The sequence below is a fragment of the Myotis lucifugus genome, unplaced genomic scaffold (genome assembly GCF_000147115.1).
Source record: "Myotis lucifugus unplaced genomic scaffold, Myoluc2.0 scaffold_246, whole genome shotgun sequence".
NCBI classification, from domain to species: Eukaryota; Metazoa; Chordata; class Mammalia; order Chiroptera; family Vespertilionidae; genus Myotis; species Myotis lucifugus.
This window is the reverse complement of record NW_005871294.1, coordinates 1755360-1778610: the sequence shown is the minus strand read 5'-3', so window position 1 is coordinate 1778610 and position 23251 is coordinate 1755360. Positions and strand designations below refer to the sequence as shown.

At 46.7% G+C, this 23251-nt stretch overlaps 1 protein-coding gene across 2 annotated transcripts in view; it reads right to left on the bottom strand.

Annotated features, from left to right (window-relative positions):
- LOC102440001 (cathepsin L1-like) overlaps nucleotides 1–15670 on the bottom strand; it is a 46782-nt gene extending 31112 nt beyond the window's left edge. Inside the window, exons 1-8 of one of the 2 annotated variants that reach the window (XM_023762451.1) lie at nucleotides 15516–15670; nucleotides 15120–15228; nucleotides 14042–14164; nucleotides 13795–13941; nucleotides 13386–13610; nucleotides 12767–12929; nucleotides 12001–12118; nucleotides 9873–10968 (exon numbers count right to left, since the gene is read on the bottom strand). In XM_023762451.1, the coding sequence (XP_023618219.1) occupies nucleotides 10869–10968; nucleotides 12001–12118; nucleotides 12767–12929; nucleotides 13386–13610; nucleotides 13795–13941; nucleotides 14042–14164; nucleotides 15120–15218 (975 nt within the window). In that variant the 5' untranslated portion in view covers nucleotides 15219–15228; nucleotides 15516–15670 and the 3' untranslated portion in view covers nucleotides 9873–10868. Of the gene's footprint in view, nucleotides 1–9872; nucleotides 10969–12000; nucleotides 12119–12766; nucleotides 12930–13385; nucleotides 13611–13794; nucleotides 13942–14041; nucleotides 14165–15119; nucleotides 15229–15515 lie in introns of those variants that run through there. The other variant, XM_023762452.1, reaches the window with a different exon arrangement.
- Nucleotides 15671–23251: the final 7581 nt, after the last annotated feature.

Here is a 23251-nt window from a genome sequence, read left to right as displayed (position 1 = left end):
ACTGATAAAAGAAATCCAACAGTTACTGTTTTGTTATAACTCTGAAAAATCCATGAAAAGAAATTGGCAAGGAAAATCAGAAAATCTTAGAGCAGATCAGTATGTTTTTCTCCTTATATAATTCCTCTGAAATATTGGCAATGCTAAATAAGTCATGGCAATACATTTCTTTGCATAGATTCAATAAGACTGGTTCCTAATAGTGGTTTTATTAACGGAAAACTTTGACTGGAGTATCATGTTTTAAAGAGCCCTGTCTGAGCTCTAAAGACTTAAAGCCAGTAAGAATGCCATGAAGAAAGCCTGGTATCCTACTTGGAAGCCCTGAAGATGGCTGGCACTGGAGCGTCAGGCCCATGCCCTACCATCACTGGCGGTTGGTCAGAGTAGAAGAGGAGCAATAAGGATGCCTCTGCATCCCTGTGAAACCCCCACTCACTCTGGGCCGCAACGAATAGGAGGGCTACTGAGATAGGCCTTAAAGCCTAGAGCGTGGGCTCAGGTGGAGTTGCTACAGGTGAGGGATTCACCTAACTCAGCAGATACTGCAGGCAGGCCTGATAGCTGCTGGATGGCTTGGCTTCCTGGCCTTGCAGGGCACATTAAGATTCAATCATGAAATTCCAACAAAGGTAGTCAGTTACCATTCTTGTTGTGTTTATGCAAACATCAGAAGATGGATTAGTCTTGATTTGGCTTTTTGATAGCCATAAAGGAATTTTAAGAAGAAAAACCCTATTTCAATAGAGGTTGTTAAAACTAAAATGGTTTCTTTCCCTTCCACCGGCTGTTGACTTTCGGCTCCTGCATCATCAGCAGGCTAGTTCAGTTTGTCAAGGAGCGGGTAGGGATTGTGCAGATGATGGTTCTACACACCTAGTACAGGCCTCTAGCAGAGAAATGCAAACTGACCCATGATTGGGCCTGTAAGTCTCAAGACAAGGGGGGAATGAGAGGGCAAGGGCTACGCCCTCCATCTTACCCCGGATCCTCCATTTTTGGGCAGCAGCCTTAGCCATGTGCTCAGCAAGGAGCTTCTTCCCGGAAGCCCAAGCCTCTGCTAGCCACACCTAGGATTTCTTTAAACTAACCAATGACAATCAAGGGAAGTGCGCGCCATAGATACTACCACAACCTGTGTAACAAGACACCGACTTGCGCCCGGCCAATCGGCAGGGCCCACAGTCCTCTCCTCCCCTTACTCCAACCCCCCTATAAAGCCCCTCTCCCCACAGAGCTCACTCTCTCTCTGCCTCCTGCCGCTGCGTCGGTGAGTGTGGTGGACGGGGAGCTCGAGCTAGCTCGAATAAAGACTCTTTGCTTTTGCATCGGACTCGGCTGGCTCCCTGTGGTCTTTTGGGGATCCTGAAATCTGGGCATAACACTCAGCGCCTCCCTGGGAGTCGGGTCACCCATCACCCCAAATTCATGAGCTCAGCACGTTCACGAAAGAAACGTGTGGGGAGCTGCAGGTGCTTTTTCAGCGTCCCTTGCCTGTCCAGACATCTCCCCGAGGGCTGAGGACCTGACAATCTGGCGAGTGATTCCCGCTTATCATACAGTGAAGGCTGGCAGGGTGCCAGAATGCAGAGCCCACGGGCAGATGCGTTATCAGGGTGTCAGGAGGGTGCAGCTGGGCTGTGGGAGAATCTGGAATTTGGGTAGGCAACACCCAAATCACTGGCCTCAAGGGCGGGCGCGGGCGGGTTCTCCTGTGAAGGCCTGGCATTTTGTAAGGCTCCTTTCCTGCCTTCCCGGTCAGGAGTCTTCTTCCCGCCCAAGCCTTTCTCAAAACCGACAGAAAGGAGTTATTGACCGAAGAGTTTGATTTAACAGAAGGAAGAGGAAAGGCTGAAAGATGACGCTACTTTTACCTCCTCCTTCTGGGTTACGATTATCTTCCTCAACGTGCTTTTCCTGAGATTTCGTTTAAGAAATTTCCTTTAATGACATTTACTTCAGTGATTTTTACTTTAACCTGTATTTAGTGTCAGGATTTAAATGAATCTGTGAAAACGTGTTAAATAAAGAAAATGTATTAAGTGTTAATGTACTTAATTAAGAAGTCCCTAGAAACACTGTACGCTTTCCTTTTTTATTACATAAACAAACTCATTGCTGAAAATACCTCTTAAAAAATATACATCCTTGCCCTTACTGGTTTGCCCTCAGACTGAAGGGTCTCAGGTTAGATTCCAGTCAAGAGCATGTACCTCAGTTGCAGGCTTGATCCCCAGTCCTTGCCCAGGGCACATATGGGGGGCAACCAATTGATGTGTCTCTCTCACATCAATGTTTCTCTCTGTCTCTCCCCCTCCCTCCCACTCTCTCTAAAAACCAATGGAAAAATATTCTCAGGAGAGGATTAACAACATATTTATCATATGTATATCATTACTTCATGTTCCTTTCCACATCACCTTTTTCTATGCATGTTTTAAATTCTTTTGATAAAAATGGAGTCAAGGTCCATGTGAATTTATAAACTAATTTTGATTTAGCATTAAATTGGTAAACCTAAAAGCACAATCAGATGCATAATGTTTTTTTACTGTGATGATATGTATGTAACAAAATATCTATTTTAACTGTTTTTAAGTGTAGATTTTAGTGGCATTAAGTTCATTCATATTGTTGTCCAGCCATCACCATTGTCCATGTTCAGAACTTTTCATCTTCCCAAACTGAAACTCTATACTCATTGAACAATAATAACTCTGCATTCCTCCCTCCCCCAGCCCCTGGCAACCAACATTCTACTTCCTGTCTCTATAAATATGACTACTGTACTCTATTATTGACAAAAGGAACGTCCAAAACTGTAGAGAACTTTCATGAGTTTATTTGAACCAAACTGACAACGTATGCCATGCAGCAAGAATAAGGACCCTGCCCTAACCGGTTTGGCTCAGTGGATAAAGCATCGGCCTGGAGACTGAAGGGTCCCAGGTTCGATTCTGGTCAAGGGCATGTACCTCGGTTGCGGGCACATCCCCATTGGGAGGTGTGCAGGAAGCAGCTGATCAATGTGTCTCTCTCATTGATGTTTCTAACTCCTTATCCCTCTACCTCTTTGTAAAAAATCAATAAAATAGATTTTTAAAAAAGAAAAAAGAACAAGGACCCGTGGGCTATAAGAAAGGGCAGTGTTCACCTCCTAACAGTCCTTTGGGAGAAGCCTGGTCCTCCCTAAGGGGTTACCCTGACACAGAAATTTGAGCATCAGGCTCAAGAAGGCTGCTCTGAACCAAGGAAGCCTAGAGAACGAGAAGGAGCCGGCCTGTGAGACCCACAGCGTCTCTGTGCGGAGTGCCGCTGGGGTGGCTCGTTTGCTCCAGAGAACCTTCTGTCACTGAGCCCCGCGCCCCAAGTCCAAGCACCGGCTGAAGGGCGCGGTTACACCCGGGAGACTTACTGAGTTTAATTTTATCAAGAATCTACTTCCAGATTCTCCCAGGTGTGGAAAATTGACCCTGAGGAAGATGAATGGAGCTGTTACTTCTGAGAGCTAGGGTTGAGCAGCAGTTAAAATCTGTCCCTCAAGGGGAAGCCAGCGGCCACTTGATGTGTGGCTGGTTCAGTTTAGCTCAGGGGACCTGGGCCATAATCCTCACACCCAGTGAGGACTTCTAAAAATTCCAGATCATAGATCCAAATAGATCTCTGTTTTTGGTCTCTCTGTCCTACACACACACAGTCTCCGCCCTCCCTGCTCCCTAACAGTGGTTCAGACTGACCTTGGCCCACAGCAGGAGAGAGCTGGCCTGCCTCCCTCTGGGTGACACCAGAGAGCTGAACTTGAACTAGGAACACTGGCGAAATTACAGTGGCAAGTGGAAAGTGTGTGCACACAAAGCCCTTACTCAGAAGTGGTGTCGTTACTAAGCCGTGGCTCAGGAGCCAGACACTTTGTGAGCTGCCTGCTGTGTGACTCGGACAGCCTACTTCACCCCTCACGGCTTCTGTAAAACAGCGGTAAAAATACCCCATAACCCTGACTCATGGATGAAATGAGGTTTCACACGGCCACATTTTGCCCAGCTCCTGACACACAGTTTGTGCTCGGTAAGTATTAGCAAAACCAGTTAGCAACTTCATAATCATTCTAATTAAAAATCCATTTTGGGTTATTTTTTCCCCAAGTTTCTGCTGTGTTCAGAGACAACAAGTTGAAAGAGCATATAAATCTCAGCCACCTGTCCCTCACAAGAATGCCCCCCAGACCGCCCTCCTCCTGGAGAGAAGAATTACATAGAAACCCAAACTATAAAACATTTGTTTTCAACCTCGGGCACCCATACGACAGCTTTGCGATATGATGCACAGGAAATGAACCCCAGGCACAAGGCTTCAAAATTGATGTTGCTTAGGAAACTCTTGGAAGGTCTCTATTCTCATCTTAGCAAAACGTAAGCCCCCTGCTCTAAGGTGGGGTTCTGGAGAAAGAACACCCAACTTGCACACCTTCCTCTTGCTCATGGCGGTGTTTCTCCCTGGGGAAGGACAGGTAGCCCCGAAGTTCTGGGTGTGAGTCACTGCTCACTGTGTCTGAGGGAGGCAGGGGAAGGCAGCAAAGCCTGCTGCCCTGTCTTTGTGAGCAGAGGGACAAATGAGAAAACCGAGCCTTTCAAAACCACTGAGCAACTCGGAGTGTGTGGGACGTTGATCCCACGTGAACCCAATTTTGTTGCTCTGACTTCCAAGAAGAAAGCATGGGGGAGGAGCCATCCTGGGGCCAACATTCGGTCTGTGCCCCCAACTTCAGCGAGGCCCTTTCCTTGCTGTTCTGGGGGCAGCTTGCAACTGCTGGGCAATAGCAGGGCAGATACCAGGCCCAGGGCCGGGCTGGCCCACACCTCACAGCCACCAAGGCGCTGGAATCCAGTCGGCCCGGGACCCAGGGCCCATAACTAAGCCACCGCTCACCCTGGACCCTGACCCAGAGAGGGCAACCCCCAGCACCTACTGCAGAGCCTCGGGCCTGGGTGGGGGTGCCTACCTGCCGGCTTGGAAGCCAGGGGCGAGGGCGGGAACCTGGTGGAGTTGGTGGAGGAGAGCCGGGGCCGGCGCCGTCGGAAGAAGCTCCTGAGCAGCCCGCACTTGAGCGACTCCACCAGCGTGGTTTTCCCCGAGCCCGAGTGGCCGAACAGCTTCAGTTTGATTCTGGGCTGCAGGTTCTGTGTGGGCCGCAGCTGCTGGATGAAGAGGCTTCGGTGCGTGTCCTGAGCAGATGACAGAGGGCCTGTTAGTCACCACCAAAGGGACGGCCCGAGCAGGCGGCGGTGCTGGTTCCCAGGGCTCCGCACCCCTGGCCGGGTCCTCCTGGCCGGACATTCTCACCCATTTTGTCCTGTCCTCAATACATGTTTGCAAAATTCACGTAAAGTGCACGTAACATACAATTCACCACCTTAACCATTTCGAAGAGTACCATTCAGAGGCTTTAGGACATTCACCATGTCGTACAACCAGCTGATCTAATCAATCCTCGTTCTCTCAGTTCCCTCGGATCTCTCGCTTCTCTCCTTCTCTCAATTTGCCTAAGAGCCGAGCCTAGTCCCAGAGTGCCCAGCCTCGTCCAGGAGGTTGGAGCCTGGCGTAGCCCCAAGGAGTGGAGTTGAGGCCTGAAGAGGTAGAGCTGGTCCCGAAATGGTGCGCCTACACCCGGAGCCCAACGTAGCCCGTAGCCCGGTAGAGCTGAGCCCGGACCGGAAGGGCGGAGCCAAGACCCTCAGAGCACCTGGCTCAGGTGGGATGTTCCATGAAGAGGGTGGTGTAAATGATTCACCTCAGGTGCACCCCGTAAGAGCGTGCCCGAGGCAAGCGCCTCCTTTTTCGGTGTCAGTGTGATCGCAGACCTGGCCAGACCACTGCTTCCAGTTCTAAATCCTGGGAGGCGCTGACTGACTACCCGGCCAGTTAACTTTCCCCGCTAACAGCCAAGCAAGCTCATCTAACAGACTCAGGACTCTCCTTTAGGCTGCGAAGTTCCCACCTGTTTTCTATTGAAGTGTGACCCTTCTTTCTCCACAGGGCCACACTGCCCCCTGGCGGGCAGGTAAGCCACCTACAGAGACATTTTTAGCTCTTACGTTGGGGGGCGCTTCTGGCAGTGGGCCCCAGGTGCCCAGATGTGTATGAACATGGTCCTGAGCAGTAAGAATTCCCCTGGGCTGATTTCTGAGTGTCTGCTGGGCATTTATATAGGAAATAAACCTGTTTATAAGATCTGAACTTAGGACTTACCTGCATCACTTTACATATGACCCAGAGGGGTTTTAGGGGAGGCTGGAGAGGGGGCATGGTTTAATACATACCGAGTTTTCCAAGAATGTAACTACTTTATAAATTGGTGGAAATATGTATATATATATAATTTTGATCTTTCATGAGCTCTGTCCTTGCATTTCTGATAAGCATGCCCGCAGTCGCTGCAGTGTTTGAGTTGCCATCCCAGCCCACTGATACCCTCGGGCGTCTGCAGGGTGATTCCGTGGGTGGGTCAGAGTATCTGCCGATTTCAATACATCCCCTCACGCCCTGTGTCCCTGACCTGGAATCCAACCAGCATCCTCTTGGTGCATGGGACAACGCTCAACCAACTGAGCTACACTGGCCAGGGCTCTATTCATCTTTTAAAATTCCCTGAGTAGGTACGTTGTTATCTGTGACTGTCATTTCAGGAGGGTGAAGAAGGCATCACTAAATGTGGCTGCACAATGCTGGACTGGCTAGGGCTGCAAACCACGGCTTGGACGGCGATGTGTAGAGCATGAGGTTGTTCTTACACCGATTTCTTCCTCTAGCCTCAGAGTGCGGCGGAGGATAAAAAGGCTGGGATTTGCCAGCAATTTCCTTGAATTATTATCCAAGTCGGCACGAAAGCTGAGAAGGTTCTATCCTGAGACAGTAACTTATCGGGGTGGTGCTGACCAGGCTGGGAGGAGCGGGGTGTGGAGATCTCCTCGGTGCCGCCTGCTCTTGCAGATAAGCCCATGACGCCCCGAAGCAAAGTTACCTTCCCTCGTTTTAATTTAAGCTTCAAAACCAGCCCTTCCATCTTCCCTTTAAATCAGCCCGCCCTGCCCTGTGTGGCGAGCATCTGAGTTGCAGTCGGTGTCCGTGGGCATCACCTCCCATTCTGAGCATCTCAGGGAGTTAGACTAGAAGGGTCTCTGCCTATTTCGTGACACACAGCCTCCTAACACACAGGTTCTCTGTGTGGAGCCAGCGTCTGCTCCTGCTGAGACAGGGAAGGCAGCAAACCTGCTCCGGCTCTCATCCAATCACTGGACCTGGGTGCACCGTGCAACCAGTGAGCTCATGGCTCTTTTCTGTCTGTTTCCTGCCCTGTTGCCCTTGACACTTTGGCCAGCACGTCTGTCCTGTGGGAAGGAATGGGGGCCTGTTCTTCTCGCCTGCATGAGTTTTACAGGCCCTTTCACTTGAACCGTAGTCCCCTTCGCGCCCCCCCCCCCCCCCATAGTGCGGCCCTGGTGGGCTTCCAGAAGCTTCCCTGAACCAAGGCTTTGCTCTCCTTCGAATTCCACGCAGGGAGTTGGTGGCCGGAGGCAGCTGGCGATCTGCCTGCCTGTTTTCTGGACCAGCCACAGACACGGAGCCGAGAGGGAAGAGGCAGCTGGTGGGAAGACTATCTGTCCTACCTCCAGTACGGACCTCAGAGCCCTCAAGGTCTCGACCTTGGGCTGTGTCCTTGGCCCCTGGTTTTAGCAAGAATCCTGTTGGATTGGTTTAGTGACAATCCCTTCTCCTGAGTTGGTATCTGATGAAATTGCTCACTCCCATCCGTGATATCTGATCACCTGGCCTGCCCTCAGTGGGAATCCTGCTCAGTCTGTGCACTGTGACCTTTAAAACGTCCTATTCCCCTGCTTCTTCAACATCCGCACGGGCCAGCTGCCCAGGACGGCCAGTGTGATATGGTGTTTACCGCCTCAAGTTCCTCTTCCTGTCCCCCTAACAGTGACATCCCTGATGCCTGTTTTGTGTACCTGCCCTGACCCCCAATAAAGGCCCTCGCCCCGGGTCTTCTCTGCCCTGTGACCTCCTCTTGGCCCCTGTCTCTCTGGGACTAGTGAGTAGAAGAAACTTTGTTTTCTCCTGAGCCTCCCCTCTGCCTCCTTTAGGGGCCGCACCTGGCTGACTGTCTCATAGAAGAACCCAAAGCAAGAGCCCCTCGTTCTGATGTTTCCTCAGCAACTTCCCATCCATAGACCCCGCCCTGCTCCTTGGCTAGTAATCTCTTCCTGTCCTTGTTGGAGTCAGAGCCTCTTTTCCTATGCAAATGACTTGGATTGCTGGCCTGTGTGCATCTCGGGTCCTCAGGGAGCTGAGGGAGCTTAGGGCAGTGGTTCTCAACCTTGGCTGCACATTAGAATCACCTGGGAATCTTTTTAAAATCCTGATTTCTGGGCCTCATCCTCCGGAAATTCTGTTTCTTTGTTACTAATGTTGTGGCCCCACCCCATAACAAACTGTTCCCTGCCCTCTCCAGTAGCTCTCGGCCTCCTATAGGACCTGCCCCGAGCCCCAAGTCTAAGCACCGGCTGAAGGGCGCGGTTGCACCCGGGAGACTTACTAGTAATCTGGTCACCCTCAGTTTAATTTTATCAAGATTCTACTTTCAGATTCTCCCAGGTGTGGAAAATTGACACCAAGGAAGATGAATGGAGCTGTTCCTTCTGAGAGCGAGGGTTGAGCAGCGATAAAATCACTTCGAGGGACGCCATAGGCCACTTGATGTGTGGCTGGTTCAGTTTAGCTCACGGACTCCTCGGCATAATCCTCACACCCAGTGAGATTTACAAAAATTCCAGATCATAGATCCAAAGAGATCTCTTTGTGTTCTCTCTCCCTCTCTCATACACGCAAGCATGCATGCAGTGTCCTTCCCTCCCCACCCCAGCAACAATGGTTCAGTGACCTTAACCACAGCAGGAGAGACCTGGCTCCAAGAATGACATCGTGAGCTGTCAGAGAAGCTGACCTTGAGCTAGAAACACTGGCCAGGCTCATACACAGGGGCTGAACATCATTAAATCTGGAAAACTAATGGCTTTAGAGAAAGTACAACCCTTCTTTTTTTTTTTTAATATATTTTATTGATTTTTTACAGAGAGGAAGGGAGAGAGAGATAGAGAGTTAGAAACATCGATGAGAGAGAAACATCGATCAGCTGCCTCCTGCACATCTCCTACTGGGGATGTGCCCGCAACCAAGGTACATGCCCTTGACCGGAATCGAACCTAGGACCTTTCAGTCCGCAGGCCGACGCTCTATCCACTGAGCCAAACTGGTTTCGGCTAGTACAACCCTTCTTATATACATATACATATCCTCAAACTGAGCCAAAACGACAGTGGAAGATGGAAAACATTGTGCATGAAAATGTTCTTACTCCAACAGAGTTAAGTATCATTAAAAGATAAATACCATATTATCTCACTCTTATGTGGCATCCAAGGGACAGATTAAATGGACACAAAACAGAACCGGAGGGAAGGGGTGGGAGTAGGGAACTGGCCAATGGACGCAGACAACAGAATGGTGAAGGCCAGGGGAGGGGAGGCAGGGGCTGGGTAGTGGTGGGCAAAGGGGGGTAAAATGGGGGACGTCTGCAATACTGCCAAAACAATAAATAAATAAGCACTATGCATGACTCACAAGCCAGACACTTCATGAACTGCCAGCCGACAAGCACTCTTGGCAATCCACCAGGTCCAGTCCTCCTTTGACTGCAAGTAGCCAGGTGGTCTTCACTAGCAGGCATTACTCTATTTTTATTGCAATTTGTGGTTTTATGGTTGCGTGTGCTTAACTCTATTATCTTGGGTCAAATAATGATTTCTAAGGCCCCTTTTTAATCTAGCAATCCTACATGTGTGTGCTCAACTTTTCTAAAATGTGAATTTTTTCCTTATTAAAATAATTGCCCTTGCCCTGGCTGTTATGTCTAGGTGGTTAGAGCATCTCCCCGAGGAATGGAGGGTCATGGGTTCAATTCCCAGTCAGGTGCACATACTTGGGTTGCAGGTTGATCTTGGCCCCCAACGGGCATGCACGGGAGGCAACCAATCCATGTTTCTCTCACATTGATGTTTTTCTCTCTCCCCTCCTCCCACCCCTCCACTCTCTAAAAATCAAGCAGAAAAATATCCTCAGATGGATTAACAAAAAACACAAAATTGACCTTTGTCCTTACATATAGTTTGTCAAATTTTGCTCCATTCAAGGGTTGGGTCAGACACAGCCAATAGACAACTGACATAAGATCTGCATATTTAGTATTGATAACTAGAGGACCCAGCAGGCCACCCAGCCATTGTCCTAATGGACCACTGGCACCTTCAGTTGTCTTTAGGGCCCAATTACATTTTTGTCTTTTGCAAGTAAATGTATTAAGAACAGAAAGAACCCCATCTCTACATACAAAATTAAGTTTTAGCGGCTCAACTGGTGGAGCATTGTCCCGTACACCAAAAGGTTTCAGGTTCAATCCCCAGACGCAGCACGTACCAGAGGTAACTGACCCATGTTTCTCTCCCACATTGATGTTTCTTTCTCTCTCTACCCCTTCCTCTCTCTCTAAAATCAATAAATATATCCTTGGGCAAGGACTAAAAATAATAAAAATTAAGTTTTATTTTAAAAAGTAAAAATTTATATATCCTTATAAAGGAAGTGGTAACATTTTAACCAACATAAAACATCACAGAATGCAAATCACAGTTTGGAGCTTCAAGATTCAAGTGTTGTATCCCATTAAGTGAAATGTGGTCAGTTTTAAGATAAGAATTCCTCCTCTGGATATCCTGTTCTCCATCAAGTCTTTCCTTATCACCATCATCTCACACAGTAGGATAGCTGGCCGCGGTGGCGATTCCACAGTGGTTGTTCCGGTCTTTGGCCATCTTTATGTAGCCATTCTTGCCCCAAGTTCCACCCCAGCTGAAAGAAGAGAGGATTTTCCATTTGACACAAATAATCAACACATTTACTTTTATTAACAACTACACCTGATACTTAAACAGTGCACCAGAGAGGCCCAAACAGATTCAGGAGGAATCAGGAGGCGGTTCTAGTTCTTGGCTGAGTTCTAAGCCTGCACAGAACTTCTCTCCCCAAACCTTTCACAGAACTGCAAAATTAGAGAAAAAAAGGAACTCTTGGGGCCAGATGTGTTTCAGAATTAAGAAAATTTTCAAATTTAGAAATGTAATGGCACAAAAACTATATCGATTCTCTGAGCTGAGGGAGAATCTTCACATTATAATCACACATTCATATGCTGTGTTCCTTAAGTGGGATAAAGATTTCCGGAATTTCAGCAGAAGTCTTCATCCCACTTAAGGAACACACAGGCATGCGAATGTGTGATCATAACATTAAATTACGGCCCTAGCCGATTTTGCTCAGTGGTTAAGAGCATCAGCCCACGAGTTCCATTCTGGTCAAGGGCACATACCTCGGTTGCAGGCAGGTGTGGGAGGCAACCAATCAATGTGTCTCTCACATATCAATATTTCTTTGTCTCTCCCCCTCCCTTCCACTCTCTCCAGAAAAATCAATGCAGCCTTGTCTGGTTTGGCTCAATGGATAGAGCATCGGCCTGCAGACTGAAGGGTTCCGGGTTTGATTCCAGTCAAGGGCACATGCCTGGGTTGCAGGCTCACCCCAGTAGGGGGCGTGCAGGAGGCAGCCAATCAACGTTTCTCTTTCATCTCTCTCTCTCCCTCTCCCTTCCTCTCTGAAATCAATAAAAATATATTTTAAAAATAAATAAAATTTAAAAATCAATTCAAGAAAAAAAATTCCTCCAGTGAGGATTAACAAAAAAATAAAATAAACAGGGCTATAGAAAGAAAAAAAAAAGACTTCTGGAATTTCAGAAGTATGCTGAAGAGTTTGAAGACCTGTATCCAAATACTGATTCTAAAAATGTCTCCCTTTTCAAATGTAAGTATCTTTAGCAGTTTATACCTGTTCTTGACAATCCAATATTTATTGTTACTTGAGTCTTCTCCTTCAAAGCCATAGCCAACCACCAGAACGCCATGATCTAGATCCACGCTGCTGCAGCGCCGCTCATAATAAATGCCTGGGAAAGTAACACTCGATATTGGGATGAGGACCTCCAAGTGCAGGTGACAGTAACCCCGCAGATCAACTACAGTACGGAAGGCACCTCAAAATTCAGCTAAGTGACAAAACCAAGTACGATTTAAAAACAAGATCTTTTTTTTTTAAATCTAGGCTAGGGACTCAGGCCCTCATCTAATACTAGCAGAAATCTGAATTGGCACAATGTCTTTTGTAAACAATGGGTCAGTCAGGAGGCATAAAGACACTTCTGGAAGCCTTGTCATTCTATTTTTAGGATGTCAGTCTTAGGAAATAGCACAGAACACAAAATTACTTGAGTCAAAGGACTTCTATAGTTTTCATTACAATAGTAAAATTCTTCGGAAAATTTTAAAAGCTTAACAATTGGAAAAAGGTGAAGTATATTAAGCTATACCAATCAAATTATGTAGCCACTTAAATATATTTACAAAGTGCTTAAAAACATGAGGATATAGCTCAAGTAATGTCAAATGGAAGCACCTGGGAAAGATATTGTGTGTGCACAATGAACAATGATAAATCCACACACCCAGAAAGTATGCAAGCCAAAGAGTGAATCTTGCTTTAGGTCATGGTGGTTTTCCAGTTCTTCTGCCTAAATTTCTACATAGACAATGCTTACCATCTTCATAGAACTGGAAGCTAAAATGGCTTGCATCTATAGCCACCGAGATGGGCCCCACGGTTGCCACTGCCCTCATGAGGGCACTCTCCTGCCCAGGAACGTCCACGAAGCCAGTGACATTGGCAACAGAGTCCTCGGGCCTGTATCTGCAGGGTCCAACCTTTAAAGGTAAAGGGGAAGAGATCTCATTACTAACCCACCTCCCGGGAAGCATGAGTTTCAGGCAGGAGGCAGCTTCATGATTTCCAGGTTACGTCTGTGAAATGCTATTGGCTGTTTTGAAAATGAAAAACTAGCTGGTGTCTATTCATTGAGACGCTGTGGGTCTATCTCTCCATAAGAAGTGTTTCACTATAAAGAAAAAATTGCTGTATTTAGAATGGTATGTATGTCTCCATGTAACACAGAAATAAGAACTGTGAACATCCCAAACAGAACTGTTCAAGGCTGATATATTTTGATGGAAGTTCTGATGGTTTACATATATATACTCTGTAATCTAAAATATGAATTCTAAAAAAAATTTTTTTAAATATGAATTCTAAATATGGCATCTGTTTTCTATAAGGTGTTCAACTTTCAAAAGGAATGACATAAAGGTAAGAGCTTTGCTTACCGTTGCTTGATATGGATAGGAGTCCTCTGAGTCCAGGCCGCCGTTGGACTTCACATACTGGAAAGCATTATCCATTAGGCCACCATTGCAGCCCTCATTGCCTTGAGCCTGAGAGCAGTCCACAAGGTTCTGCTCACTCAGGGAGATAAGTTTGCCAGTTTTCCGGAACATCTGTCCCTCAAGGGCACCAGTTGCACTAAATGCCCAACAAGAACCACAGTGACCCTGAAAACAATATAGAAGCTCTCAGTCTACAGAACAAATAGCAAGATTTTGACAACTTTGCCAACTATGTGTAAACTCTTAAAAATTAGTGAAACACACATTGTCCCACAGTCTACCACAGCCATGACGCCAACTCCTTTGTGGCTTTACCTCTTGGAGAGAGACCTGCTGAGTTCTGTCATACCTGGTTCTTCACGGGAGTTACATAGCCTTCTTTTCGCCAATCCACCGTTGTGGGGATTTCAGCAATGTAAGGTTCCCGGAACACTCTCCTTTTCTTGCACTTCTGGTTTTGATAGCCATTCATCACCTGCGTGAATTCTTCCTTGGTCTTCAAAGAAAAAGAAGTAGAATGTTGTCAAGCATGGGATTATTTCAGTATAGTACTGAGTGAGAGGAAGCGCAAGGTAAGCCTCCCAAGCCACACTCACCATGTCACCAAAAGCGTTCATTGCCAAGGTGAAGTTCTGTCTCCCTAGGTTGTATTCCTGGTTGTGCAGGTCAATCATTTTCATATTCTTCTCCCACACTGTCCTCCTCCATCCTTCTTCATTCTAGAGGCAAACATATAACCAACCTATCCTTTTGATTTCTATTGAAAACCAAGTCACCTTCACCAAGTGGGTTTGCAGAAGAGAAACCATGGCCAGGAGAGGTTTCTACTTGTTCTCCAGCACACACACCAGGGAGGTTTGCCCATATTGTGCTCAGTAACGGGTGTCATGCAGTCATTGCCTTGGGAAGAGCCAGCCTCAAGAGCAGTGGTTCTCAACCTTCTGGCCCTTTAAATACAGTTCCTCATGTTGTGACCCAACCATAAAATTACTTTCGTTGCTACTTCATAACTGTAATGTTGCTACTGTTATGAATCGTAATGTAAATATCTGATATGCAGGATGGTCTTGGGCGACCTCAGTGAAAGGGTCGTTCAACCGCCATAGGGGTCGAGGCCCACAAGTTGAGAACCACTGCTCAAGAGGCTACTGTCTGCCCTAGCTGGTTTTGCTCAGTGGATAGAGCATAGACCTGGGGACTGAAGGGTCCCAGGTTCAATTCCAGTCAAGGGGTTCATATTCCCAGCTTGCAGGCTCCATCCCCCATAGGGGGCGTGCAGGAGGCAGCCAATCAATGATTCTCTCTCATCATTGATATTTCTCTCTCTCCCTTCCTCTCTGAAATTAATAAAAAATATTTTCCTAAATATATTTTTATTGATTTCTTTACAGAGAGGAAGGGAAAGGGATAGAGTTACAAACATTGATTAGAGAAAATCGATCTGCTGCCTCCTGCACGCCCCCTACTGGGGATCGAGCCTGCAACCAAGGTACATGCCCTCGACCAGAATAGAACCCAGGACCTTCCATCCACAGCCTGAGCTCTATCCAGTGAGCCAAACCAGTCAGGGCAATAAAAAAAAATTTTTTTTTTAAGCTACTTTCTGCTATAAACTCCAAAAAGTCTGGACCATTCTCTAAGGGGTCCCTCTGGGTAATTTCAGATGTAACCCACCGGGCCATATACTTTCCCATGCGTTGCCTTCCACTGTTGCCATTCTGCATCTAAACTTGCATCAAATTTTGGAGCAGATGAAGCTCCTCCTGGATTCATATTTCAAAACCTAGGGAGGGAAAAGAAAGTAGTATCTGATTACACCAATCCTCCTAGAAAGCCACCCTACCTTCTTGAGACGTTGCAGCCACCGGGTGTAAAAAATGAATTTATCCTCCCAAGTATGAATTTATCCCTCCCAAGGGCGGTGGAGGGAGGCTAAGCAGGTGGGTGGAGAAAAACAGCCCAGAGACCCCACTCCCACACCGGGACGGGGACACTCTCCCGACGCTCAGAGCACCGCTGGGGGGGGGGGGGGGGTGCGGCCCGCTCCCCGCTCCACACAAGCCCACCCACCGCTGCCACGAGCGCAGGGAGCCCAGCAGACGGAGGTCAGGCTGCCTTGCCCGTGGCCACGCCAGGACCCGGGACGGTGCCTCCTGGAACTCCCGAACCCTCCACCGCAAGGCTGGTTCCCGGGGTGGCCCAGCCGCGTCGGCCCGGCCCGCGACGCTCACCTTCGGGGCGCAGCGGAGCAGGCGCAGTCAGCACGTGCGCGTCCAGGAGCTCCGACGGCTGCTCCGCGGCAGCGGATTTAAAGCCTCGGGAATTCGGCCCGAGCTGCCCGCCCCCACGTGGCCTGCCGGCGCCTCCATTGGCTGATGGGGCCTGTGGGCGGGGCCTGCGAGCGTGGAATTCCAGGCACCTGATTAGGTTCGCACCGAATCGCCCCAGGCAGACCCGGGGGATTGAGGTGTGGACAGTGGCAGAGGCGAGAGGGGGGCCTAGGGGATGTGCTGGGGGGCCCAGGGCTGTGCTGGGGAGCTCAGCGCCTCCCTGGGAGCCGGGTCACCCATCACCCCGAATTCATGAGCTCAGCACGTGGTTCACGAAAAGAAAGGTGTGGGGAGCTCCCGGTGCTTTTTCAGCGTCCCTTGCCTGTCCTGGCATCTCCCCGAGGGCTGAGGACCTGACAATCTGGCGAGTGGTTCCCGTTTATCATACAGTGAAGGCCGGCAGGGTGCGAGAATGCAGAGCCCAGGGGCAGATGCGTTATCAGGGTATCAGGGTGTCAGGAGGGGTTCAGCTGGGCTGATGAAGAGTCGGGAGTGGTAGGCAGCACCCAAATCACTGGCCTCAAGGGCGGGCGCGGGCGGGTTCTCCTCTGAAGGCCTGGCATTTTGTAAGGCTCCTTTCCTGCCTTCCCGGTCAGGAGTCTTCTTCCCGCCCAAGCCTTTCTCAACACCGACAGAAAGGAGTTATTGACCGAAGAATTTCATTTAACAGAAGGAAGAGGAAAGGATGAAAGACGACGCTACTTTTACCTCCTCCTTCTGGGTTACGGATTGTCTTCCTCAACGTGCTTTTCCTGAGATTTCGTTTAAGAAATTTCCTTAAATGACATTTACATCAGTGATTTTTACTTTAACCTGTATTTAGTGTCAGGATTTAAATGAATCTGTGAAAAGGTTTTAAATAAAGAAAATATATTAAGTGTTAATGTACATAATTAAGAAGTCCCTAGAAACACTGTACGTTTTCCTTTTTTATTACATAAACAAACTCATTGCTGAAAATACCTCTTAAAAAATATACATCCTGCCCGTAACCGGTTAGGCTCAGTGGATGGAGCGTCGGCCTGCGGACTGAAAGGTCCCAGGTTCGATTCCGGTCAAGGGCATGTCCCCAGTAGGGGGTGTGCAGGATGCAGCTGATCGATATTTCTCTCTCATTGATGTTTCTAACTCTCTATCCTTCTCCTTTCCTCTCTGTAAAAAATCAATAAAATATATTTAATATATATATATACATCCTTGCCCTTGCCGGTTTGCCCTCAAACTGAAGGGTTCCAGGTTGGATTCTGGTCAAGAGCATGTACCTCAGTTGCAGGCTTGATCCCCAGTCCTTGCCCAGGCACATATGGGGGGCAACCAATTGATGTGTCTCTCTCACATCAATGTTTGTCTCTCTCTGTGTCTCTTCCCTTCCCTTCCACTCTCTAAAAATCAATGGAAAAATATCCCAGGAGAGGATTAACAACAAATATATATATCATATATATATCATTACCTCATGTTCCTTTCCACATCACCTTTTTCTATGCATGTTTTAAATTCTTTTGATAAAGATGGAATCAAGGTCCATGTGAATTTGTAAACTAATTTCTATTTAGCATTAAATTGATAAACCTAAAAGCACAATCAGGTGCATAATCTTTTTTTACTGTGATGATATGTATGTAACAAAATATCTATTTTAACTATTTTTAAGTGTAGAGTTTAGTGGCATTAAGTTCATTCATATTGTTGTCCAGCCATCACCATTGTCCATGTTCAGAACTTTTCATCTTCCCAAACTGAAACTCTATACTCATTGAACAATAACTCTGCATTCCTCCCTCCCCCAGCCCCTGGCAACCAACATTCTACTTCCTGTCTCTATAAATATGACTACTGTACTCTATTATTGACAAAAGGAACGTCCAAAACTGTAGAGAACTTCCCTGAGTTTATTTGAACCAAATTGACAACGTATGCCACGCAGCAAGACCTGAAATGCTCCAGAGAGTAACAGTTTTGCAGTTGTTGTTTTTAATCCTCACCTGAGGACATATTTTTATTGATTTGAGAAACAGGAAACATCAATGCGAGAAACATCTATCAGTTGCCTCCCATACACGCCCAGACTGGGCATGGAACCCACAACCTGGGTATGTACCCTGACCAGAAATGGATCCCACAGCCCTAGGGTGCACTGGATGACTCTGCAACCAACTGAGCCACAACAGCCAGACCTGCAGTTTCTTTTACGAATTTGAAATTAAGGAGGAAAGTAAGGAAGATTGGAGAAAGATTGGCGGGGATAGGATTACAGGACAGTTAAGATTTTGTGCTCTCTTGAGGGTTAATACCCCCTTTGAGAGGTATTGCTTCTGGCATTTCAAAGGTGTGTAACCTAGGTACACAAGAACAATGCACAGGGTGGGCTTAAAACCTTTCACCAAAGAAATTATAGGCCTCGGGCATGACTACCCACCTTGATCTGCACAGTTAGGGATTTATGATCAAATCACCCTCTTTCTTCCCCTTCACACTGGGTACCTCATATAAGTGGGATTACATAATATTTGTCCTTTTGTGCCTTGCTATTTCATTTAATGTAATATTTTCAAAGTTCATCCATGGTGTAGCATGTGTCAGAATTTTCTTTTTTTAAAGGTGAATTCCATTGTATGAATGTGCCATGTTTAGTTTAGAGAAACAAAAATTCATGCCTGAATAGACATGTGAGTTATGTCCACATTTTACTGTTTTGAATAATGCTGCTGCAATTGACAGTGTAGTACAAATGTTTGAGGTCCTGTTTACAATTCTGTGTGTATGTACATATTAAAAAATAGAATTGCTAGATATGATAATTCTATGTTTAATCTTTTTCTATGTTTTCCTCAGAGGCGGCACCATTTTACATTTCTACCAGCATTGCACGGGGTTGCCATCTGATATGATTTGCAAACATTTTCTCAAATTCTGTGAGTTGCCTTTGCATTGTATTGGTAATGTCTTCTAATGCACAAATGTTTTTTAATTTCTTTTTTTAAAATATATTTTATTGATTTTTTACAGAGAAGAAGGGAGAGGGATAGAGAGTTAGAAACATCGATGAGAGAGAAACATCGATCAACTGCCTCCTGCACACCCCCTATTGGGGATGTGCCCGCAACCAAGGTACATGCCCTTGACCGGAATTGAACCTGGGATCCTTCAGTCCGCAGGCTGATGCTCTATCCACTGAGCCAAACCAGCTAGAGGGCAATGTTTTTTAATTTCAATGAAGTTTGATTTGTCTATTTTTTCTTTGGTTGCTTGATGTCATATCAAAAAGATATTACTATGTCCAATATCAATATCCAGTAAGCCTCTTCCTTTGTGTCCTCATCTAAAGTTTTGTAGTTTTAGCTCTTACATTTGGGTCTCTGATGCATTTTGTGTTAATAATTTGCACATGGTATAAAGTAAGGTTACAACTTCATTCTTCTGTATATGGATATCTAATATCAACATTTGTTGAAAAGGTCACCCTTTCCCTACTGAATGGTCCTGGCAACCCCATATCATTTTAAAAAATCAATTTATTAAAATTTTTATTTTAGCTCTGGCCATTTTGGCTTAGTGGATAGAGCATTGGCCTGTGGACTGATGGGTCCCGGGTTCGATTATGGTCAAGGATACATGCTGGGGTTGCAGGCTCGATCCCCAGTGTGGGGCGTACAGAAGGCAGGCGATCAATGATTCTCTTTCATCACTGATGTTTCTATCTCTCTCTCTCCCTCTCACTTCCTCTCTGAAATCAATAAAAATATATATTAAAAATTTGTTTTAAGATCTTTGAGGAAATTGAAGCTCTTCTCTCTCAAACACAACTGGAGGCTGGAGCTTTTTAGCTTACAAAAATATATTGTATTGTAAATAAAGTGGAGGTTTAAGAATCGTTTTTTAATACACCAAGGAATTCAACACAATCAAGAAGTCTAACATAGGGGTTTAAAGTTGCCCTTGGAGCACAGTGGAGGGTGGGAAAACCTGTGATCACGTGAACGCCTGCACCTGAGGCAACAGCCTGTGCAGCAGGTGCTGCTCCAAAGAATGGCACCCCCTTTGTTTTTTGGAACGTGATACAAATGCAGTGGAGAAAGCATAGACTCCTTTTATAATAAATGGGCCCCAAATATAAATTTTTAAATTTTTTTTATTGATTTGTTAGAGAGAGGGGAAGGGGAGGGAGAGAGAGAGAAATCAAGGAGAGAACATCAGTAGGCTACCTCCTGCATGGCCCCTACTGGGGATCAAGCCATACCTCAGGCATGTGCCCTGACCAGGAATCCTCCTGTTTCCTGGGTCCATGCTCAACCGCTGAGCCACACCAGCCAGTCCCAAATCTAAAACTTGACCAAGAATCATCTAATGCCAGAGAAATATTGGAGAAGGCCATTTAAGCAAAAATTGTAACATTTTCACAAAACCTGTTAAATTATGTATTAAAGACCGCATTTTCTTCTTATCTCTACTCTTCTGTGCCAGTTTCTTTGTTAGATAACTCAGATGAGTGCTATTTATTCAAATGGCCACATTTTATATAAGTGACCAGTCCTTAGCTCTGCCTTTGATAAAATACAGTTGGCAGATTTCCCAATTTTTTTAAAAAATGAAATCTCTGAGAAAGTTTATTTTTGTGTGCATCTGTCTAGATTTCTTTTGCCTGCTAGAAAAACAGTATATAATTCTCTACCCCATCTCTGGAAGTTTTAAACCATAGGGAAATGAACAAATCTAGTGTGGTGGTATTCAAGATCCTGAAGCCACTTAACACTTCTCCCTAATATAACAGCTCCTTCAATTTGTTTTAAGTCAATGAACCAAGACTTACTTTTATAAAGCATTCTCCAGACAGCTGTCCACTTGTTTTGTGGTGTGGATTCCAGATACAATGGCATGGGTTCAAATACCAAATACACCTCTGAGCACCTGGGTAAAGGGAACAATAGCAGCATCTACCTCCCAGGGTTGGTGGAGGAGGAATAAGAGAATTCACTGAAGTGCTTGAATAGTGTCTGTCCTGTGTAGGCAGCAGTGTAGCTACTGCATTATTATTTTAGATATATTTTTATTGATTTCAGAGAGAAAGGGAGGAGAGAGATAGAAACATCAATGGTGAGAGAGAATCATTGATCAGCTGCCTCCTGCTCACCCACTACTGGGGATGGAGCTCACAACCAGGGTATGTGCCCTGACCGGGAATTGAACTGTGATCTCCTGGTTCATAGGTCGACACTCAACCACTGAGCAACACCGGCCAGGCCACTATTGCGTTATTTTTAACCAGAGGTAACATTTTATGTAAAGGGTTCACTGGTGCTTATAAAGAATATGGGTGTAAGAAGAGTTTTGGCTTAAGAAACCTTTTGTTAAGTTTCTGTGTGTCTAAAGAAAAATTGTCCAAACTCCTCTATGGTGAGAACAGGGGTAATCCCTCTCAAATATCCCCCTGAGGAGACTGCAGACACCCTGGGACTCATGGGGGCAGGAATACACCATCAGCATCACAGAAAACCTCAAACCACGAATGAAAGTCCAAGTCCAGGTAAGCTAGCTAAAAGGGACCTTGTGTTTGTAATCAATCTTCTTAGGGGGAAATCTGTGAGAGTTGGAAAGGAACAAAATCACTTAGTAGGACTGCATTAGACTTAGGAATCCTACCAGCACCCTTTCTACCTGCCCTCACAACATAATAAGAGGACACCTGTTGATTTATTATGTATTTCTATTTACTGTAGTTTTTTCATCATTGTCATTCTTACCTTTCAGCTGTCTCCCATTTCTCCCTATCACAGCCCAGAGAATAGTGATGAAAGCTGGGGGAGAGAACATTACCTAAAAAACACCTTTTTATTATAAAATGTGAACAAAAAACGCTCCCCATCCCCAAGCCTCAGGCATTGATTAGCCCAGCTCCCTGGGCGTGACAGGGATGAAGTGCCCAGCACCAAGGTCCCAGGGGGATTAGACGCCCAGGTAGAGAGGCAGCTGCTGAGGTCTGTGTCCCAGGGTGAGTGGCTGGGCCAGCTGCCTAAGGGGCAACCTTTTTTTTTAAAATATATTTTATTGATTTTTTACAGAGAGGAAGGGAGAGGGATAGAGAGTTAGAAACATCGATGAGAGAGAAACATCGATCAGCTGCCTCCCGCACACTCCCTACTGGGGATGTGCCCACAACCAAGGTACATGCCCCTGACCAGAATCGAACCTGGGACCCTTCAGTCCACAGGCTGACGCTCTATCCACTGAGCCAAACCGGTCAGGTAATGGGCAACCTTAATGAAACCTCTGCTGACCCGAGACCCTTGTATCCACACAGAGCTTCCTGAGATGATGATCATCACAAACATCACTATACATCACTATTCTAATTCCCAGGCGCCCCTCACCCTCATCATGTATACTCTGCAGTGCTTTCCCGTGCAGATAAGCCTGCTGGGAATCTCGTTAAAATGTAACTTCTGAGTCAGCGGGCGTGGGCTAGGGCCTGAGACCCGCACGTTCCCAGGCGCCGCTGGTGCTGCCAGTGTGCGGACTGTACTTTGAGTGGCAGAGCTTCTCCTAGCAGAGCACTCTCGCTTCCTTCCTCAGGGGTCCTTCTCTGCTGCTTTGACATTGCAGCCGTTCGCTGGGGAGACCTGGCAGGCAATCATGAGATTTGACACTGACAGGAAGCTCACTGCCACATGGGGTTATCCTCCACTATGTGACCCTCAAGATGCCCCAGGAGGCCCTCGGTTCTTAGGTCTGCACTGGGAGCTGCATCCCGAGGGTGTGCAGCGCCACCAGCTAGCTGAGCGCTGGGTGCAGAACCCCCCGAAGCCCCGACAGAGCACTAGAGTTCCTCCAAGCACAAACTCAGCAGTTTCTGCATCCTCTAATTTTGTCAGTCTTTTTAGCTTCTTCTAGAATTTGGAAGATAGAATGGTGGGAATGTCGGTCGTGCCAGGAAGAACTGAGCTGGTCTTCAAAGTGATGCTGCATTTTCAGCTTAGCCTCTCACTGTTCAGATGAACAAATACGTCTTCTCCTAAGGGGTCTCCTGTCCTCTTTTTTGTTCCTCTCTGTTCTCGGCTCAATGAGACCTTGCCCTGGAGGGTCGTTCACCTTCGCATATACAGCGTTAACTGACATGGTAGATAAGAACTTTTTAGGGCTTCAGACCACAGTGGTGGTTGCAATTCTCCCCTCTCCCGTGACCCCTCGTGGACATTTTCTATTATGTGCCTTTTGATGAACTGACTTTAAAGATATGTGTTGGGGTCCCCAAAGGTGTGGATGGAATCGGCGAAAAATGAATGACACGGAGGCAGCATTCAGTTCAGCATTCAGTTGATCAGCAGCCTAGCCAGGATCTCTAGCCAAGTTCTGGTCAGGATCTCCAGCCAAGTTCTGGTTTGGATCTCCAACCAAGTTCTGGTCAGGATCTCCAACCAAGTTCTGGTGCCATGTTCTCTCGCTAGGTTCTGTGTCCTGTTGTCTTGTTACATCTGTATT